This window comes from Miscanthus floridulus, chromosome 2, assembly GCF_019320115.1.
Source record: "Miscanthus floridulus cultivar M001 chromosome 2, ASM1932011v1, whole genome shotgun sequence".
NCBI lineage: Eukaryota > Viridiplantae > Streptophyta > Magnoliopsida > Poales > Poaceae > Miscanthus > Miscanthus floridulus.
The window spans coordinates 145252991-145275001 of record NC_089581.1 but is presented as its reverse complement, the minus strand read 5'-3'; the positions used below and the strand labels follow the sequence as shown (position 1 = coordinate 145275001).

The 22011-nt window shown below is 49.0% G+C and overlaps 2 protein-coding genes and 1 pseudogene across 4 annotated transcripts; 1 reads left to right on the top strand and 2 right to left on the bottom strand.

Moving 5' to 3' along the window:
* The first annotated feature begins 6290 nt into the window (after positions 1 to 6290).
* Positions 6291 to 12585, top strand: LOC136531979 (2,3-bisphosphoglycerate-independent phosphoglycerate mutase-like). The gene is made up of 10 exons (XM_066524626.1): positions 6291 to 6779; positions 6863 to 6990; positions 7160 to 7310; positions 7417 to 7620; positions 7836 to 8260; positions 8381 to 8573; positions 8668 to 8695; positions 8866 to 8936; positions 11748 to 11903; positions 12002 to 12585. Exons 1-10 carry the CDS (start codon positions 6606 to 6608, stop codon positions 12164 to 12166), a joined length of 1695 nt encoding a protein of 564 aa, XP_066380723.1. The 5' UTR covers positions 6291 to 6605; the 3' UTR covers positions 12167 to 12585.
* Positions 9273 to 11533, bottom strand: LOC136513617 (probable galactinol--sucrose galactosyltransferase 6; annotated as a pseudogene).
* Positions 12586 to 12775: 190 nt separating the features above from the next.
* On the bottom strand, positions 12776 to 20884 carry LOC136531937 (uncharacterized). 3 transcript variants are annotated; one of them, XM_066524601.1, is made up of 11 exons: positions 20428 to 20884; positions 18485 to 18629; positions 17954 to 18139; positions 17771 to 17882; positions 17639 to 17672; positions 16785 to 16819; positions 16663 to 16697; positions 16431 to 16583; positions 13733 to 16194; positions 13278 to 13358; positions 12776 to 13062 (listed from the first exon to the last, which is right to left on the bottom strand). In XM_066524601.1, exons 2-11 carry the CDS (start codon positions 18553 to 18555, stop codon positions 12995 to 12997), a joined length of 3237 nt encoding a protein of 1078 aa, XP_066380698.1. In that variant the 5' UTR covers positions 18556 to 18629; positions 20428 to 20884; the 3' UTR covers positions 12776 to 12994. The 3 variants fall into 3 exon arrangements, with proteins under 3 accessions (XP_066380698.1, XP_066380692.1, XP_066380705.1); XM_066524595.1 differs by lacking the exon at positions 20428 to 20884 and adding an exon at positions 20221 to 20370; XM_066524608.1 differs by lacking the exons at positions 18485 to 18629; positions 20428 to 20884 and adding an exon at positions 20221 to 20352.
* Positions 20885 to 22011: the final 1127 nt, after the last annotated feature.

Here is a 22011-nt window from a genome sequence, read left to right as displayed (position 1 = left end):
ATTATAGCACAAACACTTATGCTGAGTTGCTGACACGGAAAGAACCCATTTGCGTTATTTTCTATTTTGCTCGCTTTTGATGCGGGCGCCACGAAAGACCAAGGTCATTGCTGCTTTCTGGAAAGCACTGAAAATGCTGCCACTCCCATTCTCACAAGTCACAAGTAATTGTGTGCCTAAGAATTGAGAAGATGACGCTGGCTTAGAAGGACGGACAGGTAATAATACAGGACAATACTTAAAAGAAAACGCCACATTCTATGGTGCCATTCACTTTTGGAGTACTTTTGATTTGCTGATATATGATAACTGCATGCATTGCTCCCTGTAAGACGGTACTTAAAAATGGCACGTTCTCTGTCAGTGATAGGGGCCGATAACACATTCCCATGGGCCGTTTTGGCTATACACGTCCCAAGCAAATTGGTCATTGCCTGTAATAAATGTTGGCAGGTACGCACGAAAAGGCTCAAGTATTGACATGGTAGTACTATTGATGGAAAAAACCAAATACTGTACCCCGATTGAATGAAAAGAGTAAAAGTACCGCACTGAAAGACAACAGTTGAGGCTTAAATTACACAATCCATCGGTAATCCGTTAGACGAATTTATTAAACCTAATTAATCCGTCATTAGCACATGTGTTAATGTAACACCACATTATCAAATCATGGACTAATTAGGTTTAAAATATTTGTCTCGTAAATTAATCGTAAATTGTGTAATTAGTTTTTTTATTAATATTTAATGCGTGTCTAAATATTCGATACCACACAAGTACAAAATCGTTGTCGGCACAAAACCGTTGTCCCACTGTACCACGGCTCTCTCCGGCAGCGGCAGTAGCCGATCCCAGCTGCCGTTCTTCGCGCTGCGTGATGAAGAAGACGAGGAGGACACGGGTTCCCATCGAAAAGGACACGAAACGGCTCAGCGCTAGTGCCCCAGCCGCACGGCCCACGGCCCACGCATCCACCCGTTCGGCCATTTCTTCCGCTCCCCGTGGAGAAACCAACCAACCAGGACGTCGCACCGATTTGAGCCTTTTGGCGCTGCCCCCCGCTCCGCTCCAGCCTCCAGCCTGCGCCAGCCCCCAGGGACCAGGTCACCGTGGTAGGTATCGTACGTGGTAGGTATCGTAGTACGGGACTGAGGCGATGGCGCCGCGCCGCAGGCGCAGTACCCAGCAGCACGTGAAGAAACGCAAATAGGCCGCGCATGGGCGTCCTTGCTGCGGCGGTTCTACGGTACCCGCCGGAAATCACGTCTCGTCTTCGTGCCGAACTGCCGATTGAAGGAATTCTCTCTGCCATCAAAAAAGACTAGTGGGCCTCCTGCTGCCGTCTTGCTTGGACATACACGTAGGCAGAGTTGAGTCGATGAAGGCAAACCAGCCCATGAAGCACAAGCACATGAAGCCGACGAGCGACGACAGCTGGGATTTCGGTTTCGGCGGTACTACTGTATGCAACAACATGGCAACAAGTGTCAGGAACGGAGCAAGCGTAGGCGGACGGTGTTGGGCTTGGGCAGTGGGCTCGTGGCGCGCGGCGCGACTGCGAGAGCATCGGGAGCCGCAAAAGGGGTACGCCGTACGCCTGTCGCCTAGGCGGCGTACGTGTGCTCTGCTTCTGCTTCTGCTTCTGCATCTGCATGTGTGAGAACCCCCGTAATCGAGCTGCCCGAGGGGCCGAGACCAAGGACGCCGGTCCTTTTAAACAACTGCAGAGACCGTGTTTACTTAAAAATATCGGCTGAACCAAATGTGGGCCTGGTTTAGTTTCTCCTCTAAAAATTACTTTCTATCATATCAAATGTAATATTTAGACACATACATAGAATATTAAATATAGATTAAAAATAATTAATTACGTAGTTTACGACTAATTTGCGAGACGAATCATTTAAACCTAATTAGCATATGATTTGATAGGGCGGTGCTACAGTAACACCGTGCTAAGGACGAATTAATTAGGTTTAATAAATTACACAGCTTACGACTAATTTACCGGCGTGAGGCAATCTCTCTGGATGCGAAATGGAGCAGAGCACGGGAGTCGGCGATGGCCAAGCTTTCCCAGCTTCCGAGGCGTACGACTGTAAGTAAAGATGGCAACGGACCTCGATATCCGATATCCGACGGGTATTTGATCCATTAGGGAACGGGGATGGGATCATATCTTTAACCGCGGGCATCTAAATGGGCAAGAATCCATCCCGGACGGGTATAGCGGGTACAAGAATGTTCCCTGTTTACCCATCCCCGTTACCCGTTGGAGAACCTGACTATTTGAGTTGTCATGCGAGTATTAGGCCCAAAGAAACTCAACATAGGTATTTTGGCCCAAATCTGAACAATCATATATATAGTTTGTGTGTTCTAGGAACCCTAGTTTAATTTTTCCTCACTATCTCCGCCAACAGCACAAGCATGTCTGCCTCACGAGCGCTCGTGCCCCTTGCTTTCTCAGTTCGGTCTCTCTGCCACCTTTGCTCGTCCTCCTCGCAACCTCGCTCCTTCTCCTCGGCATCTCCGAGACTCCGACACTTATACTCGGGTGAAGAAGAAACATCTCCGATTGCAAAGTTGCGACCCCAAGTGTCCTTGTTTATCGGGTATCTGTTACCCGACTGATGCCCAACGGGTACGGGGATGGGCAAGAATCTATACCCGAGACAGTTAACGGGGACGAGGACATGATGAATTCTCCGTAGCGGGGAAGAGAACGTTCCGGCGGTAACCGACGGGTACACCCCGTTGCCATCCATAACGGTAAGGAGTAAGGACCGGCGTGCGTAGCGTCCAAAGAGAAGCGACAGAAAGAGCTTGTGGTCATCATCTTCGTTCCAAAGAGAAGCGACAGAAAGAGCTTGTGGTCATCATCTTCGTTCCAAAGAGAAGCGATTGATTGCCGCCACTCGATGTATTTGTATCGTGGTCGTGGGAGCTACGCGGGGGAAAGCAGCGGAGGACTACACTTACGGGTCACGCGATCCATTTGCATTTGCATTTGCATTTGCATGGACAGCACTGAAATCTTTCTTGCGCGCCAGCGAGCGGACGCAAGTGCAGCGCTCCGCTACCTGTACCGGTGCTGGCATGGCACGAGTACAGGGCGTGTTTGGTTATGCGCGTAGTTTCGCCTGTACATCTACTTTCTCGCCTTCTAATAAAGAGCGAAAAAAATCTTCTTACTCCCAAAAAAGTGACAACGTGTTTCTATGTGATCTGAACTTACACCATATTTAATACCGAGTTAAAACAAATCGTACCCATGGATGATCTCAAGTCTGAGTTTAAAACGTATTGAGGGATATAAGACCTTGCCCTGAAAAGAAGTCAAAAGTGGTCAGATCCAATTACAAATTCATATAAGATATGTATATGTGTGTATACATACATACATACATACATACATACATACAACTACTCTATAGCTGGCTACAAAATAACTTATTCTGTAGCCACCTTGAGTTACTATAATTACTATGTTAATTTATGAGATTATAGTAACTCCTTACTAAGTGGTTTACTATAACGTTATGGTAAATATCCCTATGTGTTATAGTAACCCAACTATAGTAAATATATATTGACATTATCGTAAATTAGTATATAAAATTATGGTAAATAGAGGTGGCTACAGAATAACTTATTCTGTAGCTGGCTACTGAATAGCCTCTCCCTATATATATATATATATATATATATATATATATATATATGGGAATAATAAAATATAGGATAAGACCAATAACAGCCGCTAGGCTGCAACTGCGTACTGCACCCAGCAACGGCTGCTCGACGGGCTCCGCGCACAAGCGTCGCCGGGCTTCAGGGGCCGATTTGCCGCCGTTTCCTTTTTTTCCGGGCCTCGTGCAAACCTCGCAGCCCGTTGAGCAGCTCGTCGAAAACGGCTGGACCTTGACCTACCTTGAGCAACTAGTCGCCCAGCCAAGGTGGTGCTTGGCCCCTTTTAAATTTTAGTCGTTGTCCAATTGAATATTTGACACATATAAAAAGTATTAAATATAGACTAATTGTATAGTTTATGGCTAATTTACGAGATGAATCTTTTAAGCCTAATTAGTTCATGATTTGACTACGTGATGTTACAGTAAACATGTGCTAATGACGAATTAATTAGGCTTAAAAAATTCGTCTCATGGAGTACTGACGGATTATATAATTTGTTTTTTTTATTAGTATCCGAACGCCCCATATAACATCCTCCTAACATACCTCCTAAATTTTAGTCACTGAATCCAGACATCGCCTAAGTCTGTGTTTGCTGTAGCAGAGCCGGGAGGAGCATCCCTTCGGCAGCTCTTCTGGCTCTTCTCTGGGCTATGCAGGAGCCGGAGCTTTTTTCTTGGTCGCTACAGGATTGCACAGGAAGTAACAGGGACGAAGAAGCCGGAGCCGAACGTGCAAGAGCCCAAACAAACAGCCCCTAAGACTATCTCCAACGAGCCATACCTAAATCGGTGACCCATCCTGGTATTTGGGTTCGGCACAGTAAATAAGTCACTCACCCATTTCCTTCCTTCTCCAACAGCCCACCTCCCTCCCTCCCGCTTCCGTTGGTCCCTCAGGCAGCGGGTCCGCATCTGGAGGATGCGCCGCCGCCGACGGCCGGAGCCCCAGCGGACGCGGTTCCCTCCTCCCCCTCTGTCGGCTCTGAGCCCGCGACCACGGCTTCGTCCTCCCCCCTGCACGGCCTCCCTCCCTCCTTGTGAGATCCGGTGAGCGCCGCCCGCCTCCCTCCCCCCCTGTCGTCGTCGTCGTCGTTGGGCCCGCCTCGCTGGCGAAGACTACGTCTTGGAGAAAGACGACACAAATAAGCGTATCGGGTGGTCTTCTACCCAAAATGCGTGATCTATTTGCCTGTTCTGTTGGAGCCAATTTTCCTCACCTAAAAACACTGTGGATTATCCATTTTTGGTTTGCGTCGCCTAAGCCGCAGCGCAAGGCCACGAGCCCAGGAGCCCACGACCACGCGACATCGTGGAAACAGAATTTAGGACTCGTTTGTTTCGGCTCCGACGGCTCCGGCTTCCATCGACACTGGTACTGTTCATGAAGCCGTTTTTCTCTCTTATACTGCAGCAACACTGTTCATTGAAGCTGTTTTTCTCTCTCCTGCTTTTTCGTCTCACTGTTCATTGGGCACTGTTCACGAAGCCGGCGGAGCTCGTTTTTCAGCTCCTGCGGCTCTACAGTGCGTGAACAGTGCCGGAGCCGGAGCACGCAGGAGCGGTGCCAAACTGGTCCTTAAAATCGCTCCGCGGGCATACAGGGTCTATACCATATTTTAAGAGACTACCTAGACCCACTGTTATATATCCTATATTTATATAATAAAGGTAAAAAAAAATTACCCAGCAAGCTAACTATTTAACTACCTACTTTTATTGATACAACAAATTTCCACTTCCACTACCTACGTCTGTTAGGCCAACAAATCTTGCTGACTATTTTTCCTTGGTCTTTCTCCTCCCCGACACGCACCGAAACGCCGACGCCGCCCACGCCTTCGCCTTGCCCTCGCCTGCGCCGGCCCTCCCCGGCGTCCTCCCGCTGCCCTTCCCCGGCAGTGGCCTCGCATGCGAGCTCCCGCCGCCCCATCTTCATCGGCGCCCGATCTTTTCCAGACGGCGCGGTCTCCATTGGTGGCCAGCTCTGGTGCCCCAACGGCGGCTCCCTCCCCAACGCCGGGCAGCAGATCCACGCGGCGGCGCCTTCCCCGACGGCGGCGTGGGCAGAGCTCCCCAGCATGGGCTGCAGGCAGAGCTCCCGGCGTGGACGGCCTCTTCCCCGGCGTGGACTGCCCCTCCTCTCCCCAGCGCCTGCACAGCACCTCCGCTTCCCTTGCACAGGCACGGACTGCTTTGGTCGAGTTCGTCGATGGCAAAAGAAGGAAGGAAGGGCATGACATGTGGGCTCCACATGTCATTGGCTGTTAAGCTGAATTCGAGTGTCATGATTTAGGTAGTACTGTTGGACTTGAAAATAAAATTTAGATAGTATAAAAATAAATGAATATATAAACAAACATTTAGGTAGTCTGCTCTAAGCCGAGTACTAGGCGATAACACGCCCATATGTCGGTGTCCATTGTCACGTAGCTGTTGCTGTTCCACGAGGAGAGAGAGCTGATTCGTCCCGAGAAAATTAAGTTCCAGTTCGGCTGGTCATGTCCCGGCTTATTCCCGCTTGTTTCAGCTTATTCCCTCTTATAGAATATTATTCAATCATCTAAAACCATCTAAAATCAGCCTAAAGGCTAGCAGCCGAACGCCATGTAAAAGAGGACGTTCGTTACACCTGTACACCTCCCGGGCTGCCACTTCGTAACCTGTTCTTATCGTTTATGTGGCTTATAAACGACTCATGCTCGCTGTAAGCACGATCAAGCGAGTCGATTCGCGCCGAGAGCCTTCCGGACCAAAGAAGCCGGGCCACGGCCACCACCAAAACCCGACGACGACGAGCAAGCAGACGCCAGAACCCAGCACAACTCGCTTGTTTCACTTTCGCGCACCACCTTTGTTTGCTTCTGGAAGACAGTAGCCGATCGCATCGCATTCGCATCACATCGCATGGCGACGAGGCCGCCAGCGGAGGGGAAGCCGTGGGAGCTGGCGGCGAACCTGCGGTTGTCCAAGGGCAAGACGGTGGCCGTGGTGGTGCTGGACGGCTGGGGCGAGGCGGCGCCCGACCCCTTCAACTGCATCCACATCGCCGACACGCCCACGATCGACGCCCTCAAGAAGGTAAACGGGCTCTGCCGCTGAGACCGTGATGGGCTGATCGCTGCCGTTCACTGAACTCTGCTCACATGTACTGTGCGCTACAGGCAGCTCCGGAGAGATGGAGGGTCATCAAGGCGCACGGGACAGCGGTGGGGCTGCCCACGGATGACGACATGGGGAACAGCGAGGTCGGCCACAATGCGCTCGGAGCAGGACAGATATACGCGCAGGGGTAATACTGCAGCTTTGATTAGTACCACTCTGCTCTCTTTACAACTTATGATCACCCGGCGGACGCCGACGCCATCTGAAACCCAAACTGAAGCAAAATTACGCATGCCAAATTAGGAATAGTATATATAAAAATAAATTACCAATGATCAGTCGGTGACAACGTGCAGCGCGAAACTGGTGGATCTGGCGCTGGACTCCGGGAAGATATACGAGGGCGAAGGCTTCAAGTACATCCAGCAGTCCTTCCAGGACGGCACTCTGCACCTCATCGGCCTGCTCAGCGACGGAGGCGTGCACTCCATGTTCGATCAGCTGCAGGTAGGCTGCTGAATGATATGCCACCACTCGTTACGTACACCCAACAAATTTCTGACGTCGCCAAATCGGTCGTGACTTCCCCCCGCCCCCCTTTTGGCTCGTGCAGTTGCTGCTCAAAGGGGCAAGCGAGCGCGGGGCGAAGAGGATACGGGTTCACGTCCTCACGGATGGCCGGGACGTGCTGGATGGCAGCAGCGTCAGGTTCGTGGAAATGCTCGAGGAGGACCTTGCTAGGCTTTGGGACAAGGGCGTTGATGCGAGGATAGCGTCTGGTGGTGGCAGGATGTATGTCACGATGGATCGTTATGAGGTACAGTACTATAGCTGCGTCTCTGAGCATAGAGAAGAACGCTTGGTCAGTTACCAAATCTTGTATCCAAATTGTGAGACTTGTTTCATAATTATGACAAGCTTGAGCCTAGTAGAGGAAACAATCTGCAGAATATGAAAACCTGTGCTGGAAATTCGCCAGCAATCAATTTTATTTTAACAAAAGACTCTACGTATACCTGTCGTCTTTTGCAGAATGACTGGCAGGTTGTGAAGCGAGGTTGGGATGCGCACGTCCTCGGTGAAGCCCCCCACAAGTTCAAGAACGCTCTCGAGGCTGTGAAGAAGCTCAGGGAGGATCCAAAGGCCAACGACCAGTACTTACCTCCCTTCGTCATAGTCGATGAGAGCGGAAAGCCGGTCGGCCCGATACAGGACGGAGATGCTGTCGTGACGTTCAATTTCAGAGCTGACCGGATGGTGATGCTTGCGAAGGCGCTGGAGTACGAGGACTTCGACAAGTTTGATCGTGTCAGGTTCCCCAAGATACGCTATGCCGGTATGCTTCAGTACGATGGCGAGCTAAAGCTTCCAAGCCATTATCTCGTTGCTCCCCCGGAGATAGAGAGGACATCGGGTGAATACTTGGCGCGCAACGGCATTCGCACCTATGCTTGCAGGTAAATTGTTGAGCATTTGTGCTTTTATCTTGTGACAAGTCATTGCTATGAAGTCTGAATATTACATTACTTGACCATTGCTCTTGCCCGTATCATATCTTCTTCTTGTATAAAATGCAGTGAGACGGTCAAATTTGGTCATGTCACCTTTTTCTGGAACGGAAATCGGTCTGGCTACTTCAACCAATACTTGGAAAAATATGAAGAAATTCCCAGCGACATCGGCATCCCCTTCAATGTTCAGCCCAAGATGAAGGCCTTGGAAATTGCACACAAGGCAAGGGATGCCATCCTGAGCCGAAAATTTGATCTGGTAGTTAATGAATTTAAACCATCTTAAAGAACTGTCTTGTAGAACAAAAAAGTAATGCACAGATAAGGCAGGGACTGATAGGGGCATTTCGTAGGTACGGGTCAACATTGCAAATGGAGACAGCGGCGGATGCACCATGCGGGATAAGGGGGGCTAAAACAATGGAGATGTTGATTTGCATGAAGATTTAATGATGAAATCAAGCTTTTGCTACAGTAATTAGGCTTGAAATCAAGTCATTAGGGGGGCTGGAGCCCCCCCAGCCCCCCTTTGGATCCGCCGCTGAATGGAGATATGGTTGGCCATACAGGAGACATTGAGGCAACCATTGTTGCATGCAAGGCAGCTGATGAGGCTGTTAAGGTACATGCGCATGAGTGCGTCATGTTTGCAATCACCTCTCTTATCTTCATGCTCAAAAAACCTCTCTTATCTTCCTGAGATTTCCTATCAATTGATTGATAGGCCACCATGCATTGCACACACATGTTCCAGTTTCTGCTGTTTAGATAACTGTCAATTTATTTAGAGTTAAATGCATCGTTGATCCATTAACTTTTACCCATGTTTCACTTAGGTCCATCAACTACGAAAGTGGCTTTTCAGGTCCATAAACTTTTGAAGTGATGCATCTCTAATCCATACCCCTTTGTTTATCTTTTTAATCTGACGTGGCAGTCCACGGTGTCGAGTCCACGGTCAGCACAGGCAGCGGCGCAGCGGATGGGGGAGAAAGGCGACAACGTCCCGCGCGAGGCCCAGTTCCTGCTCGTCGAGTCCAAGGGCGCCGCCGGCGACGAGGCCGCGGCGGCGTACGTCGTGTTCCTGCCCCTCATGGAGGACGTGTTCCGTGCCAGCCTCCAAGGTGGTGAGCGCCAAGCAGAGCCTGCAATGGATTGTAGCGCAGCGCATGCAGCGACGAGCGGGGGCCTCGTCGTACGCCGTCACACCAGGAGAGCACCGGAGCCCGAGCTCTCGGCAGTTGCTTCTTCGGCAGCCTCGTGCTTCAACGCCACCGCCTCGTGCCGTGGGCCATGCGCGCGTGGCGTCATAAGCGAGCGCAGCGGCCTCGGCGGAGGGGAAGGTGCCGAGGCAGACGCAGACGCCCTTGACGGGGTCATGGATTTCGGCCGGCCTACTTGCCCTTGCCCCACGGGCGGCTTTGGACAGCCCTGCGCCTGCGCGAGCATCCGGCGTCGGCTTCCACCGCTTGCCATTGCCGGCTGGCCACGCGGCGCCGCTGCCACCGCGGCGCGCCGGCGTGCTCGAGATAACCTAGGCTGGCGACTGCTGGGCCATAGACAGCCACAACCCAGTCCAGTCGAAGCCCACAACACGGTCGCCCTATCTGCTGCGCTCCTTGCTGGCTCGCTGCATGAGCGCAGGGCGTCCGCCGTCTTCACCACCGCGTACGGCGTGGGGCTGGCCGAACGAGGTCGCCATCGGCATGTTGGTACACGGCGCAGTCGCCGTTCCATTCGGGGTCCGTCGCAGCCTCGGAGATGAGGTGGACGTCGTTGCCCTTGACGCCGCAGGTCAGGACCTCGCTGCCGGTATGGTGAAAGGTGTTCTTCTCCACGGAGCTCCACGCCGCGCCCTGGCAGGGCCAATGCTGGAATGAATTGACCAACCTGACGTAGACGGGGCCTCCGCTGATCGCGCGGGCCGAACCATGGTAGTCACCGCCCTGGTGGAGCGAGTGGAACATGTCCCAGTCCGGGAGCATGAACTCGCCGAGGAACACGCTGTTGTACGCCACCGAGGCGATATGGATCGTGTGCGACGCGGGGTCCCTCGGGTAGAAATCATCTGACGCCCTCACCACCGGCGTCTGCTTGGAGCTGCCGGTTGGTCGCATCAGCATCAGCATCAGATCGGTCAATGGTTCCATGAAAAGTCCCTAGATTTTTCATGGTCAGAATTGTGAGAGCGAAGAGATCGGATCGTGTACCAGTAGAGGGCGTCGGTGTTGTGGCTCATGCAGGTGATGATGCCATTCTCCGGGAAGTTCTTTGCGATGGAGGCGTCGAGCGCCTGGTGGTACTGCCTGGTGAGCTGCACGCGGCCGCCGTGGCCCGCGCCGAGCATCTCCAGGATGTACCGCGGCGGCGAGGTACGTGTGGAGCTCGTCGTAGAAGCAGTACACGGCACGCGGGTGCACGAGGCCGAGCCCCTGCACGGTGAGCACGTCGGTCTTCATGTCGGGCTCGTTCTCCATGACGCCCGGCGAGACCTTGGGGAACTGCATGCTGGAGCGGTAGTGCTTCGTCCCAGGCTCGCCGGGATGGACGCCGCCCCAGTAGCCGGTGATCGCGTGCCAGACGTAGACGTAGTTGAGCCCGTACTCCTCCTTCGCCGCGCGCACCACCGTCTTGATGCCGGCGGCTGGGTTGTCCACTTTCTGGAACTTGCAGTTCTCCTTGATGCCGGTGAGACGAGACAGGAGGGGCGGCTTGTCCTCTCCGACAGGTTCGTCGGTGTTGGTGGTGGACTTGTCGGTGCCGACAGACTACCAGCCGTCGTCGATGATGACGAACTTGGGCGGCGCGCCGCCGGCGATGAGGCTGCGGAGCCCGGTCTCGATGCCCTCCTGGTAGAAGGCGTCCCAGGTGCACCAGCCGAAGTAGTCGACGATGCCCGGGAGCTTCTTCTTGGCGCGGACCCGGAACGTCCTGAGCGCGGACTTGGCGGCGGCGACAGCGCCGGAGATGGCCGCAAAGGGGTCGGACTCCGCGGCGCCCACGAAGAGCGCGCGTGTCGGCGTCCCCGCTCTCGACGCAGAGCTCCAGCGCGTCCGCGGCGCCGCCTTGGAGGCTGGCACGGAACGCGCCCTCCACGAGGGGCAGGAACACGATGTACGCCGCCGCGGCCTCGTCGCTGGCGGCGCCCTTAGACTCGACGAGCAGGAACTGGGTCACGCGCGGGACGTCGCCTCCTTTCTCCCCCATCCGCTGCGCCATCCGCTACGCCACTGCCTGTGCTGATCGTGGACTCGACATCGTGGACTGCCACGTCAGATTAAAAAGATAAACAAAGGGGTATGGATTAGAGATGTATAACTTCAAAAGTTTATAGACCTGAAAAGCCACTTTCGTAGTTGATGGATCTAAGTGAAACATAGGTAAAAATTAATGGACCACCGATGCATTTAACTCATTTATTTATATCTTCTAGATCATCCTCGATGTCATTGAGATAGTGGGTGGCATTTTTGTACTGACTGCCGACCATGGCAACGCCGAGGACATGGCGAAAAGAGATAAGTCTGGAAAGCCACTCCGGGACAAGGACGGGAAGGTCCAGACCCTTACTTCGCACACGCTGAATCCAGTAAGTTCAGTCGAGACATGTTAGGTATTTTAAGTAATCCATATATGCTGGCCTCTCGGTGCGCTCTTGATCGGAAGTCTGAAACAATCCGTCTGCAGGTTCCAATCGCAATAGGAGGCCCTGCGCTTGCACCTGGGGTCAGGTTCCGTACAGACCTCGCAAATGCCGGCCTCGCTAATGTTGCAGCGACAGTCATGAACCTTCATGGGTTTGAGGCCCCTGATCATTATGAGCCAACACTGATCGAAGTCGTCGACAAGTGATGCCTTGGCCTTTGCTACTTCCAATCTGAATAACTCCCTGCCACTGTTTTGCGTGATTTGGTGTATATATATATACTCTACTCGGCAGCGACGGATCCAGGAAATATTTTAGGGAAACTGAACAACACTGCTGCTCGATCTTAAGTCTCAGCCCCCCCCTATACTATAGAATTTTGCCTAAAAATTCATAAGGGCTATACAGTAATTTGCAATTCGGTTTGATCCGCCCCTGCTACTCGGGATAAATTTGGTTTCCGCTTTGTGGTTGTGGCTGTCATCATCTGAACCAATTTCTACTACTGTTGTCTGGCATGTGTGGTGTAACCTTACTCAAATATCAGTATGTCACTGATTTGTATGTTTACAATTTGTCAGCCTTTGGATCGCTATAAATCGCGAGTGTCTGGGTCGCATAGCAACAAGGTGAGAAACTGACAAGTAGCTGTTCAACATGTGGCTGCATGGGAACAATTTCGTCGGAGCGTGTCACAGCTCGCATGTCCCAATATGAACATAGATTTACATCATTCCCAACATTGTTGCTCATGACAAGATAGCAAAATACTTTTGGTTGAAGCAAATCTCTTGCGAGCCATGCAAAGATATCCATCACATCTCAATCAGCTCGCATCCACTGCAGTAAAATATTGAAATGTACAGAAGTATGGCATCTCATACGCAGAAGCTATACCAAACGTCAGGCGACTAGAGCCAAACACAGCAAGCTGGCTCCGTCCGAACAATCAAACCATTTTTACATCTACTAGACGTCCTGGATGGAGACGGAGATGAACTATCCATGTATCTGCTGGACAGACAAGGCATACACTATCGAAGCTTCGACTCGTTTGATCTGCTGCTCCGGAAGTTTGAGAGCGAGAAGAACGACCTTGATGCTGGAAGAACCATGACAGATGGGTTAGCAACGGCCTAAAGCTATCTCCAACAACACCACCCAAAATACAAGACCCATTCGTCCTTTGGGTAACGCTACAGGCAAAAGGTTCAATACCTATTCGGCATCTTCTCCAACAACAAGACCCATATGGGTTCCTTGTTGGAGACAGTCTAATTAGATCACATCACATTACATTGTTTGGCGAAAACTAACCTTTTGTTGATGGGGCAGCTCCAGGTCTCTCCCGTAGCTTATCCGAGTTCATAGAGTTGAAGCTGCCAGTAGTTGATTGAGCTGAAAATGAACAGGTTTAGATTTATGCATGACCTTGAAATAGAACACAGTACTGCTGAGCTAATTTGATCAAGCATAGAAAGATGAACTGCTACAACAAAAAGTTTCTCACTACTCTGGGTAAAGCTGTAAAAATTGTGCATGATGCGATGAAGTTACATAATTGGAAATGTGCCTGTCTATAAATAGTTAAATACTCACGTAACATCACGCTAACTGGTAACAGCACAAGGTCAGACCATATAATCGTCTTTAAACCATGGATGTAACTATCAAAAGGCCATGACAAAGACTAACTATATCAGTACTGAGACTGTTCATATAAAAGTACTTGGATGCAGAACCATCTTCTAGACCAAGGTTCGGAAAGGTACCTGATAAGATGCTATTAGTCTTTGAACCATCAAAAGTTCTCCTGCTCGAATTTGCACTATCAATAGTGCCTCTTGGTTCTTCTAGTTCATCTTCTCCTTCAGAAACTACTGAGGGGCTTGCCCAGCCGTTAGCATTATTGTCTCCCTTATTTTTACGAGCAAACTTCAGAAGCCTCTTGAATCCTTTTGGAGAATCCTTATGAAAAGCTATTGCGGGTGGGTTTTCAGCATTTCCCCACTCAATAATTTCTGGTTCATTGCTATCTGCTTGCAGCATTTGTGACAACGAATGACGCACTCTTGGGCTTGATGATGGCAATGGTGCAATTCCTGGGGAAGTTACATCCTCAGCGACTACATTTTCACTCGAATCAGTGAATTCTAGTTCTTGATGCTCTACTTCTACCCAAGCAGCTGATGAGATGCCCATGTCATCGTCAGGAGGTTGTATGGCCTCATCTACCTCATCGGTAGAGGGTTTAACATGGACACTGGAGTCCATTTCTGTTGCAGTTAAACTCGAGGCCGGTTTCTCTGTTTTTTCAATATTCAAGTCATTATCGAGCGAAATTTCTAAATTTTCATCAACATCATGTGCTGGTTGAGCAAGATCAGCCTCCAGTACCTTGGGAGTTGGCTCGGTTGTCATAGGAGATTGCTCCTTATCTTCAGCTTGGTTAACACTTCCACTATCTTTTGAGTCATCAAGTTGGGGTACCTTACTCTTCACAGTACCAGAACCAATGCTCTGACTAATTCCAGTGGTTTTCTTCAAGGGTTTGGACTCAAGCGGCACAACACTGCTTTTCTTTGAAACCTTATGCAAGCTTTGCTTCGTTGTTACACTTGATTTTTCTTCTGAAGAAGGTGAAACTCTAGTTATTCTGCTTGTCTTTGTTGCTGTTTTTGTCTTCTTCTCTTCTTGTCCCTTCATAGCTGGCTTGGTAGCAGTAATGGTTTCCTTCTTGTTCTTCACTGGTTGAATGGCTCTTTCCACTTTTGAAGCTGGCTGAGACGACGAGGGTGTTGACGGAGTCCTTCTTCGGCTAGTTTGTGTGGACATCGACGCCATCCCAGGAGAGATTTTAGTTTTTTGTGCTGTAGTTGCTTTAGTCAAAGAACCACCTGACCATGAACTTCGTGTGGTAGGCACAGATGCAGGTGTAGGTGATGGTTTCAGTGAGCTTTTTCTGACTGGTGGTGTCTTTGAAGCTACTTCTTTGGGTAGGACCGGAGGTGATGAATTTCGCCGTGCCCTTTGTGGAACTGGTGAAATACGTCTGTCTGCTGAAGTGCCAGTTTTGGAGGTCATTGTCGGTTTATTCAGCCCAGCTGTTTCCTTCAAGGACTTGGTGCTTGGTTCCTTTGCAGGTCGCCTTGTGCCTTTCTCAGTTCTGACTTTTGTGTCTCGCTTCTCTCTATGCTGACCATGAGATACACCTTTTTGCTGATTGGTGGAACTGAGACTAGCAGTGGTAGCATTAGCACCCGCAAATTTTCCAGGCATGACTTCCATCATTTTCAATAACATTTGATTAAGTTCAGCTTCCTTCTGGCGGTTCCACTCTGCAGAGGCCATTGCCCGATCACTGTTTTCCTCCAGTCCAAACTTTGCTTGTTCTGCACAAATATTACTACAAACAGTGCTCTCCGTTTCTGGTACTCCAATATCATGAGAATTATCATGGAAAGTTAAATCTTCAACCTCAGGTGTAACAAAATTCTTTGGTGTGTCATCTAGTTCAGCCTTCATTTCAGCTCCAACCTTCTCTGTTTCAGAAGCCATGTTTGATTTACTTTCAGATGTGGACTCAGAGACTTTTCCTTCTGACTTTTCATTCAAAGAATCACCCATTCCTGCACTCCACCTTCTTAAGACAGACTTAGTAGCAAACAAGCCAGCTTTCTTATTTTGTGAATCCGGATTCTGATCCTTCTGCTTGCTCTCGAAAAGGTTAATCGCATCCTGAACACTCATCCTTCTTACATTATTGTCAGATTTCCTTGGTGGCTGGTCAGTTTCACCATTGCAGGTACTACTTTCATCATCTTTATCCAAAGGAATCCTTTGACTAGGAGGGAAGTAACTGAGGCTCTTGATGGCAATTGCTGTTGATCGACGTGATCCTGACCTCCCAATTTGAACCCTCCGCATTGGAGAAGCCGATCTTCTAGGTGAAGCAGATCTTACAAGAGGTCGGCTCCTTTCAACAATGGCCTCGCCTTCATCACTGGACTCAGAGGAACCTTCACTTTCTGTTGAGCTCTCACGCTCAATTTGTGCAAGCTTTGCTGGAGAGACATTATTGGCAATGGGCCTCTGGGGATTGGTCTGAGGACTGATATCACAAGGTTTATGTGCATTCTCACCCTTGTCAATTTTCTCAGTTGTAGAATACTGCTGTAAAGGGACCTCAGAGGGCTGACAATCCAAAATCAACAACATACACCGCATCAACCAACTGGCAAATGAGAAAGACCGGTAGTTAATCTCTTGTCTCAACTGAACAGACAATGAAGACAAGATTCAAAAGATTGGATACATCATATAAATGTAAAAGCAAACTAATTCCATGTGACCAAGTTGGTCAGTTTATGAATGACTAGAAGACACACTTGTAGCCAATAAGCATTATCTGTACTCTGATCATACAAAAAAAATGAGTGAAATTGCAGAGTACTATGCTTTTTAACATACCTAAACTCTGATGTTCCAAATCTCTGGACAAAAGCAGATAAATCAGATATTTCTCTTGTTGATAAATTGGATCCAACCGCTTGATTCAATAAGATCAAGATCTCTTCCTTCAGTGCAGTTAACCTCAAATCCAGTGCTCGAAGCAATTCATTCCTAGCATATTTAACCATAAAAAATGTGAACCAAAAGAGGTAGTGAAGTAAAGTAGCAGAGAAAAGGAAAGGATTTTTACTTGGTAGTCTCCGATGAATTCGGGTCATCATTTCCCTAAAAGTGGATGTTTAAACGTTAAGTAGGTGGATCATGAAAGATTAAAACCATGTAAAATTAAATCCTTGAGGCACTAGAAACTACCTGCTGTGCTATGGCACCAGTACCAAACAAACCTCCTGAAGAAACAGAACATCATATTAAACTGAGGGCTCCACCATTATAAGGTTGAACGAGATTCAGTAAGGTTAATACACATGAAATGTGGACAGGCGTTCATGTTTGGATATTACAAGGAATAAATACCACATAAGCATTAAAAACAGCCCCCCTAGCAGTTTTATGTTTACATATTTCATGGTTTTGTCTGCATTTGCATATATACATATATTTGTGAAGTATGGAAGTTCAAGTGAGCATTGATACAATATTTGGTGAAAAGAAAAGGTAGTTGAACTTCAACAGTTCTACCTTTAGAGCATAAGGCATCAGTTTTTTTTTTAAATAATGCCCTGAGAGTAGTTTTGCCAGTATGAAATACATGAGAAAAGCATTAATTATACCCATGGAGACGTTAGACGTAGATGAGTACATTTAATTATCAACTAAAGTCAAAGCATCTGTTGGAAGGAAGGATTATTCTCAGAAGATACAACTGACAACTATTTCTTGGGTAATAAGCAAACAAATCAAGGGCACAATGTTTGTGGGACTGACTGTCTATCATAAATTATCAACCAGCAAGTGATATGATTCACCAATGTAAAGATCAACTAAGAGTATAATTACATTGCAAAACGAAAGTTGAAGCCCACAACCTACGTGACACATAGATGGTAAAATAAACCTAAAGCAACTGAAGTGGATCACAGGGACAATAATAAACAAGGCGGACAGGCCATGCATGCATATCCATTATACATTAAAAGATTGTGAACTTGTGAAGGTCTTCAAATAACAAGCAACAATGGAAGAACCAGATGCTTATATGAAAGTACCTGTTAAAGCACCACTAATAACATTTTGTTGCTCCTGCAAAACAAATGTGACCTCTATTATTAATGGCACGTGCAGTGAAATGTTAAAAAGTGAACTTGGCTGAAAATTTAATTTTGGGAAACAAGTGATACCTTAACATAGAGTGACTGATGAAACTTTCTCGTTTCCTCCAGCTGTGACATCTCGTCTAAAACTCCATTGACCGATTTTGATGTATCAGATGAATTTATGATATGCAAGAATCTGCTGGAGCAGTTCAATTTAGTATACTTACAACTGACATAACCATAAGCAAATAGGAAGGATGCAAATACCTCTGCAAGGTGGATTTGGTAAACCAGGAAGAGCCCTTTCCATCCCCAGTCAATAACAGTTTAAAAGTGCCACTTGATGAACAAGATTGGAATGTTTTGGCATCTTCCAGGTGCAGAACTAACTGGTCAAAAGGACCAGAAGCTATCAGTTCTGTTTTCCCCTTACTGCAAGCAATTGCCTCATACCTATACATGAAACATTTCACAACAACAGGGGCAAAGTTAAGCTGTATACCCAATCTTCAAAGATGATAGCACAGCATTACAGCAAAGAGAAGCAGTTGTGCTCGACTAGATGCAATATGAAAACCGAGGCAAAATTCCTTTAAACTTTTAAGATGTGTGAACCTCTTCGTGGGAAAGCACTGCTAGAGTGTTTCCAATGCTGGAGCATCAGAGGAATTGGGATTGGGACAAGTCCCTTTGAAAAATCTAAGAACTACATTCCAAACAGGGGCCCAAGCACAAATGTTGGAGAAACAGTGATCAAGTGTTGCATAAATACTACTGATAAATCCAGGTAGTGTTCACCTGTTGTCAGGCGAGGATACTTGGAAGACAGCAGAATCAAGCTCTATGTTGCTAGCAACTTTCCTGTCCATTTTGCTTATACAAACGTGAATAGATGCCACTTTCAAATCATCCAAACAGTCAGTTCCTTAACTACTTCAAAGCCCTGCAAACAACATAAAGGACAGATAAACCTCAGGAACCTGCACACAGTGGCGGAGGGAAGGAGGGGCTGAGGGGGGCCTGCCACCCCCCCAACCTTCCCATAACTCCCATAATACACCCCCTAAATTAGGTGCTTAATTATCTAATTAGCTAGTTAATGATACTATTAGTACTATAATTTTTTTGTTCTTACTCCATATTAATATCTAATAGTATCTTAGATAAATAAAAATTAGGTCTTTCTAATATTTTCTCCATATCTATTTGTTTTCGTTATTGCTTATCAAACATTAATTTGTCCCCATACCACACACTCTAATTAGCTAGTTAATTGAAATCAGTGCTTTTTCTTGTTTAATCCTTCAAAATTGATCTTCAATTGGCATTAGCGAGTTTGGTCAATATTTAAAATTTAAATGCTACACAGTGGTATGATGTTTCCGTTTAATCGTCTACCATTTAAGTGACCGTTTTGTCGAGGCTAAACGACAAGTGACCGATTGTTTGCCATTTAACATTTAGGATCTAGTGCTAATTAGTTTTGGCCCTGTTTAACTACTTGTTATTACCGTAATTCTTTTTTCGGTCAAAGAATTAGATTGATCGGGTAAAGGTTAGAGGCCTGAGGCTAATTAAACTCCCTTCATTTTTTTTAGTTTTTTCTGCTTTCTTTTGTATCGCAACATAAACGTTTATTTGGGGTTATGTATATCTTTGTGGCGTGTATACATTTTGACATGCATGGTTGTTGCCGGTTTGCACGCCACCCCCCCCCCCCACGCTCAAATCCTAGCTCCGCCCCTGCCTGCACAAGGTTAAATACAAATGCTAAACCACAGATGGGCATCCTATCAGAATGTATAACCCTATATGCTCCAAGCATCAGATCTGTATGAGCCATTTTGTACATCAAGGGAGGGAATAAGAAATCCAGAAGAGGAGATACTGAACTGAAAACCCCAACCAATTCACACCTCAGCATCCTTCATCAGGATACCAAATCACAAACACGAATTAGTAAATTAACGATCAAGTCGTCCAACGCATAAAGTTTAAGCAAATTCGAACTGCTGGCTTATATCACCATGCTCGCAGTCCACACCCTTAGGTCATGAGCACAGATTAGGCAACCAAAGACTACCAGAAAGAGTAAATGACAACTAAATTCTACCATCACTTCAGATCTTCCACCTGTCGTACCAAATCTAGCAATGGCCGCATTGTGTAAACAATGCCAAATCCCTCCCGGAAGGTATTCGGCACCACCGAAACTCCCAGATCCAAACCCCAAATCCAAACCCAAGTAATAACCAACAAAATGCAAAATCTAAAACCCAAAGCCCCCGAGATCCAGCCGCATCCCACGACCACCCGCGAGCTCCTAGCCGACAGGAATCGGATCCAGAGGCGACAGCGGCCGCTCGCCCGCCCACTCCAACGCTTTGAGCCGAAGCAAAGCCACCGGAAACCGCACCCAGACGCCCCCAGAAAAAAAGAAGCAAAGCCACCTGAAACCGAACCAAAACGCCCCCCGAAAAACGACAGAAAAATCGCAGCAGACGAGTCCCTAACCAGATAGAGCGCTAGCTTACCGCATCCGGTCTGGCGCCGCCGCAGGTCATATCGCGAATTCGAAATGCTAATCGGGAATTGTCTGGTGCCTTTTTTCTGGGGAGCTGCAGCGCAGCGGGGAGTGATGGATGGAGGTGGACGCGAGGAAAAGGGACAAGTGGGGAAGCCGCGTTTAAATGGCGGAGGAATGGGGTGGGGAACTGGCACTGCAGTTTGAGGGTATTTACCGTCGTGCCACTGGCGTGGTGTTTCGTGTGCTCGTGCTCCGTTGCGCCTGGGGTCCCGTCTCCCGTCGGTCGGTGGGAGGCGTCCCGTGCACCACCAAATTATTCGCTTCGCTCCTCTTCCACGACGAATCGAGGAAGGCCAACCGCAGATCGAGCCCGATCAGTAGTTGATTGAGCCCAGCCGTCGTAGATCGAGTCACACACTCACACCTCTCCTTCGGCCTTCGGGTGAGAAGCGGCAATGGAGGAGGGATGGGGACCGGGAGAGCGAGCCGCGCTCTCTCCTGTGTAGAAACGAGAATGGCAGAGGTAGTTGGGGTAAAGGAGATCGAGAGAGACGTACTGAGCTCCTGCTGCCCCACGTCGCATGGGACCGTTTCCTCGTCCTCGCGGACGGTAGTAGAGGAGGCGTAGGAGGGAGGTCGGAGGAGCGGCTCGAGGCGAAGCGAGGGGGGAGCTCGGAGAAGTACAGAAGGAAGAGAGGGTTGGGATTTCGTCGGTGGGAGAAAAAGATACAGAGTAGAGAGGAGAAAAATAAAAGAGAATGATTTTGTTCAACGATAAATGGACTCCATGTATTAGAGGAAAAAATTGGGGTGACATTTTGTCATGCTATGAGAGATAGAGACATTCAAGACTCAAATAATTTAGGGACAATTGTCGGACGGACATTCAAAGTGATGGTCGTTTACAGACGGATATTCCGTTTTGAGCAGTTTGCAAGAAAGACATTTTGGTTCGGTGAAATTATGTCACAGAACACCGCGGACCGATTTACAGTAAGTTGAGGAGAGAGAAAATTTTGTTTTAGACATCCGGTGCCCCTGAGCCATAGTTGGATGCGCCCCTCTCCCTCTCACTTACGCGCGGGCCCCACTTATCATCTTCTTCCTCCTCCTCTTCTCCTCTTCCATTGGTTGAGCTCCCCTCCCCACTTTGTTGTGCTAGCGCCGCCCGCTATTCCCTCACCATGCCAGACCACCATGGGCGCAACAGTGTCAGAGTTACTAGGGACGACGTCTGCTAATTAATGTTCCGTGTTCCTGCACCATCCAGCGCCCTCAAAGATTCATCGTGTTCGGACGTGGACGAGTGGATGGAGGTCGGCATCGAGGCGGCGCGGTGGGTGGTCGGCAAGGCGCTGGGCCCCGCCGTTGGTGGGGTGCTTGAGGCATGGGCGGCCAGCTCCGAGCTCGGCACCAACATCCGCACCCTCAGGATGGAGCTGTTGTACCATGCTCAACAACGCCCGCGTCCGGGAGGACATCCAGAACCCAGCCCCTGGCGGAGCTGCTGCAGGAGCTCCGGGACCTGGCGTACAGCGCCGACGACGCGCTGGACGAGGTCGACTACTTCCGCATCCAGGACGAGCCTAGGCCTACCTTCAGCACCGCGTCTCCTTTGTCGTGTGAGTTGCTGCTGCTCACAGGCCAGGCACCGGCGAGCTTCAAGCTCGCGGCCATGGCGGGGCTTGGCCTGAGTACGGCGACGACCTGCGGGCACGCGACCTGCCGCTGCGGATGTGGGCGACCTGCAGACCGGTGGGGGCGGCTTGCGGACCTGCGCACGACCTGTGGGCGGACG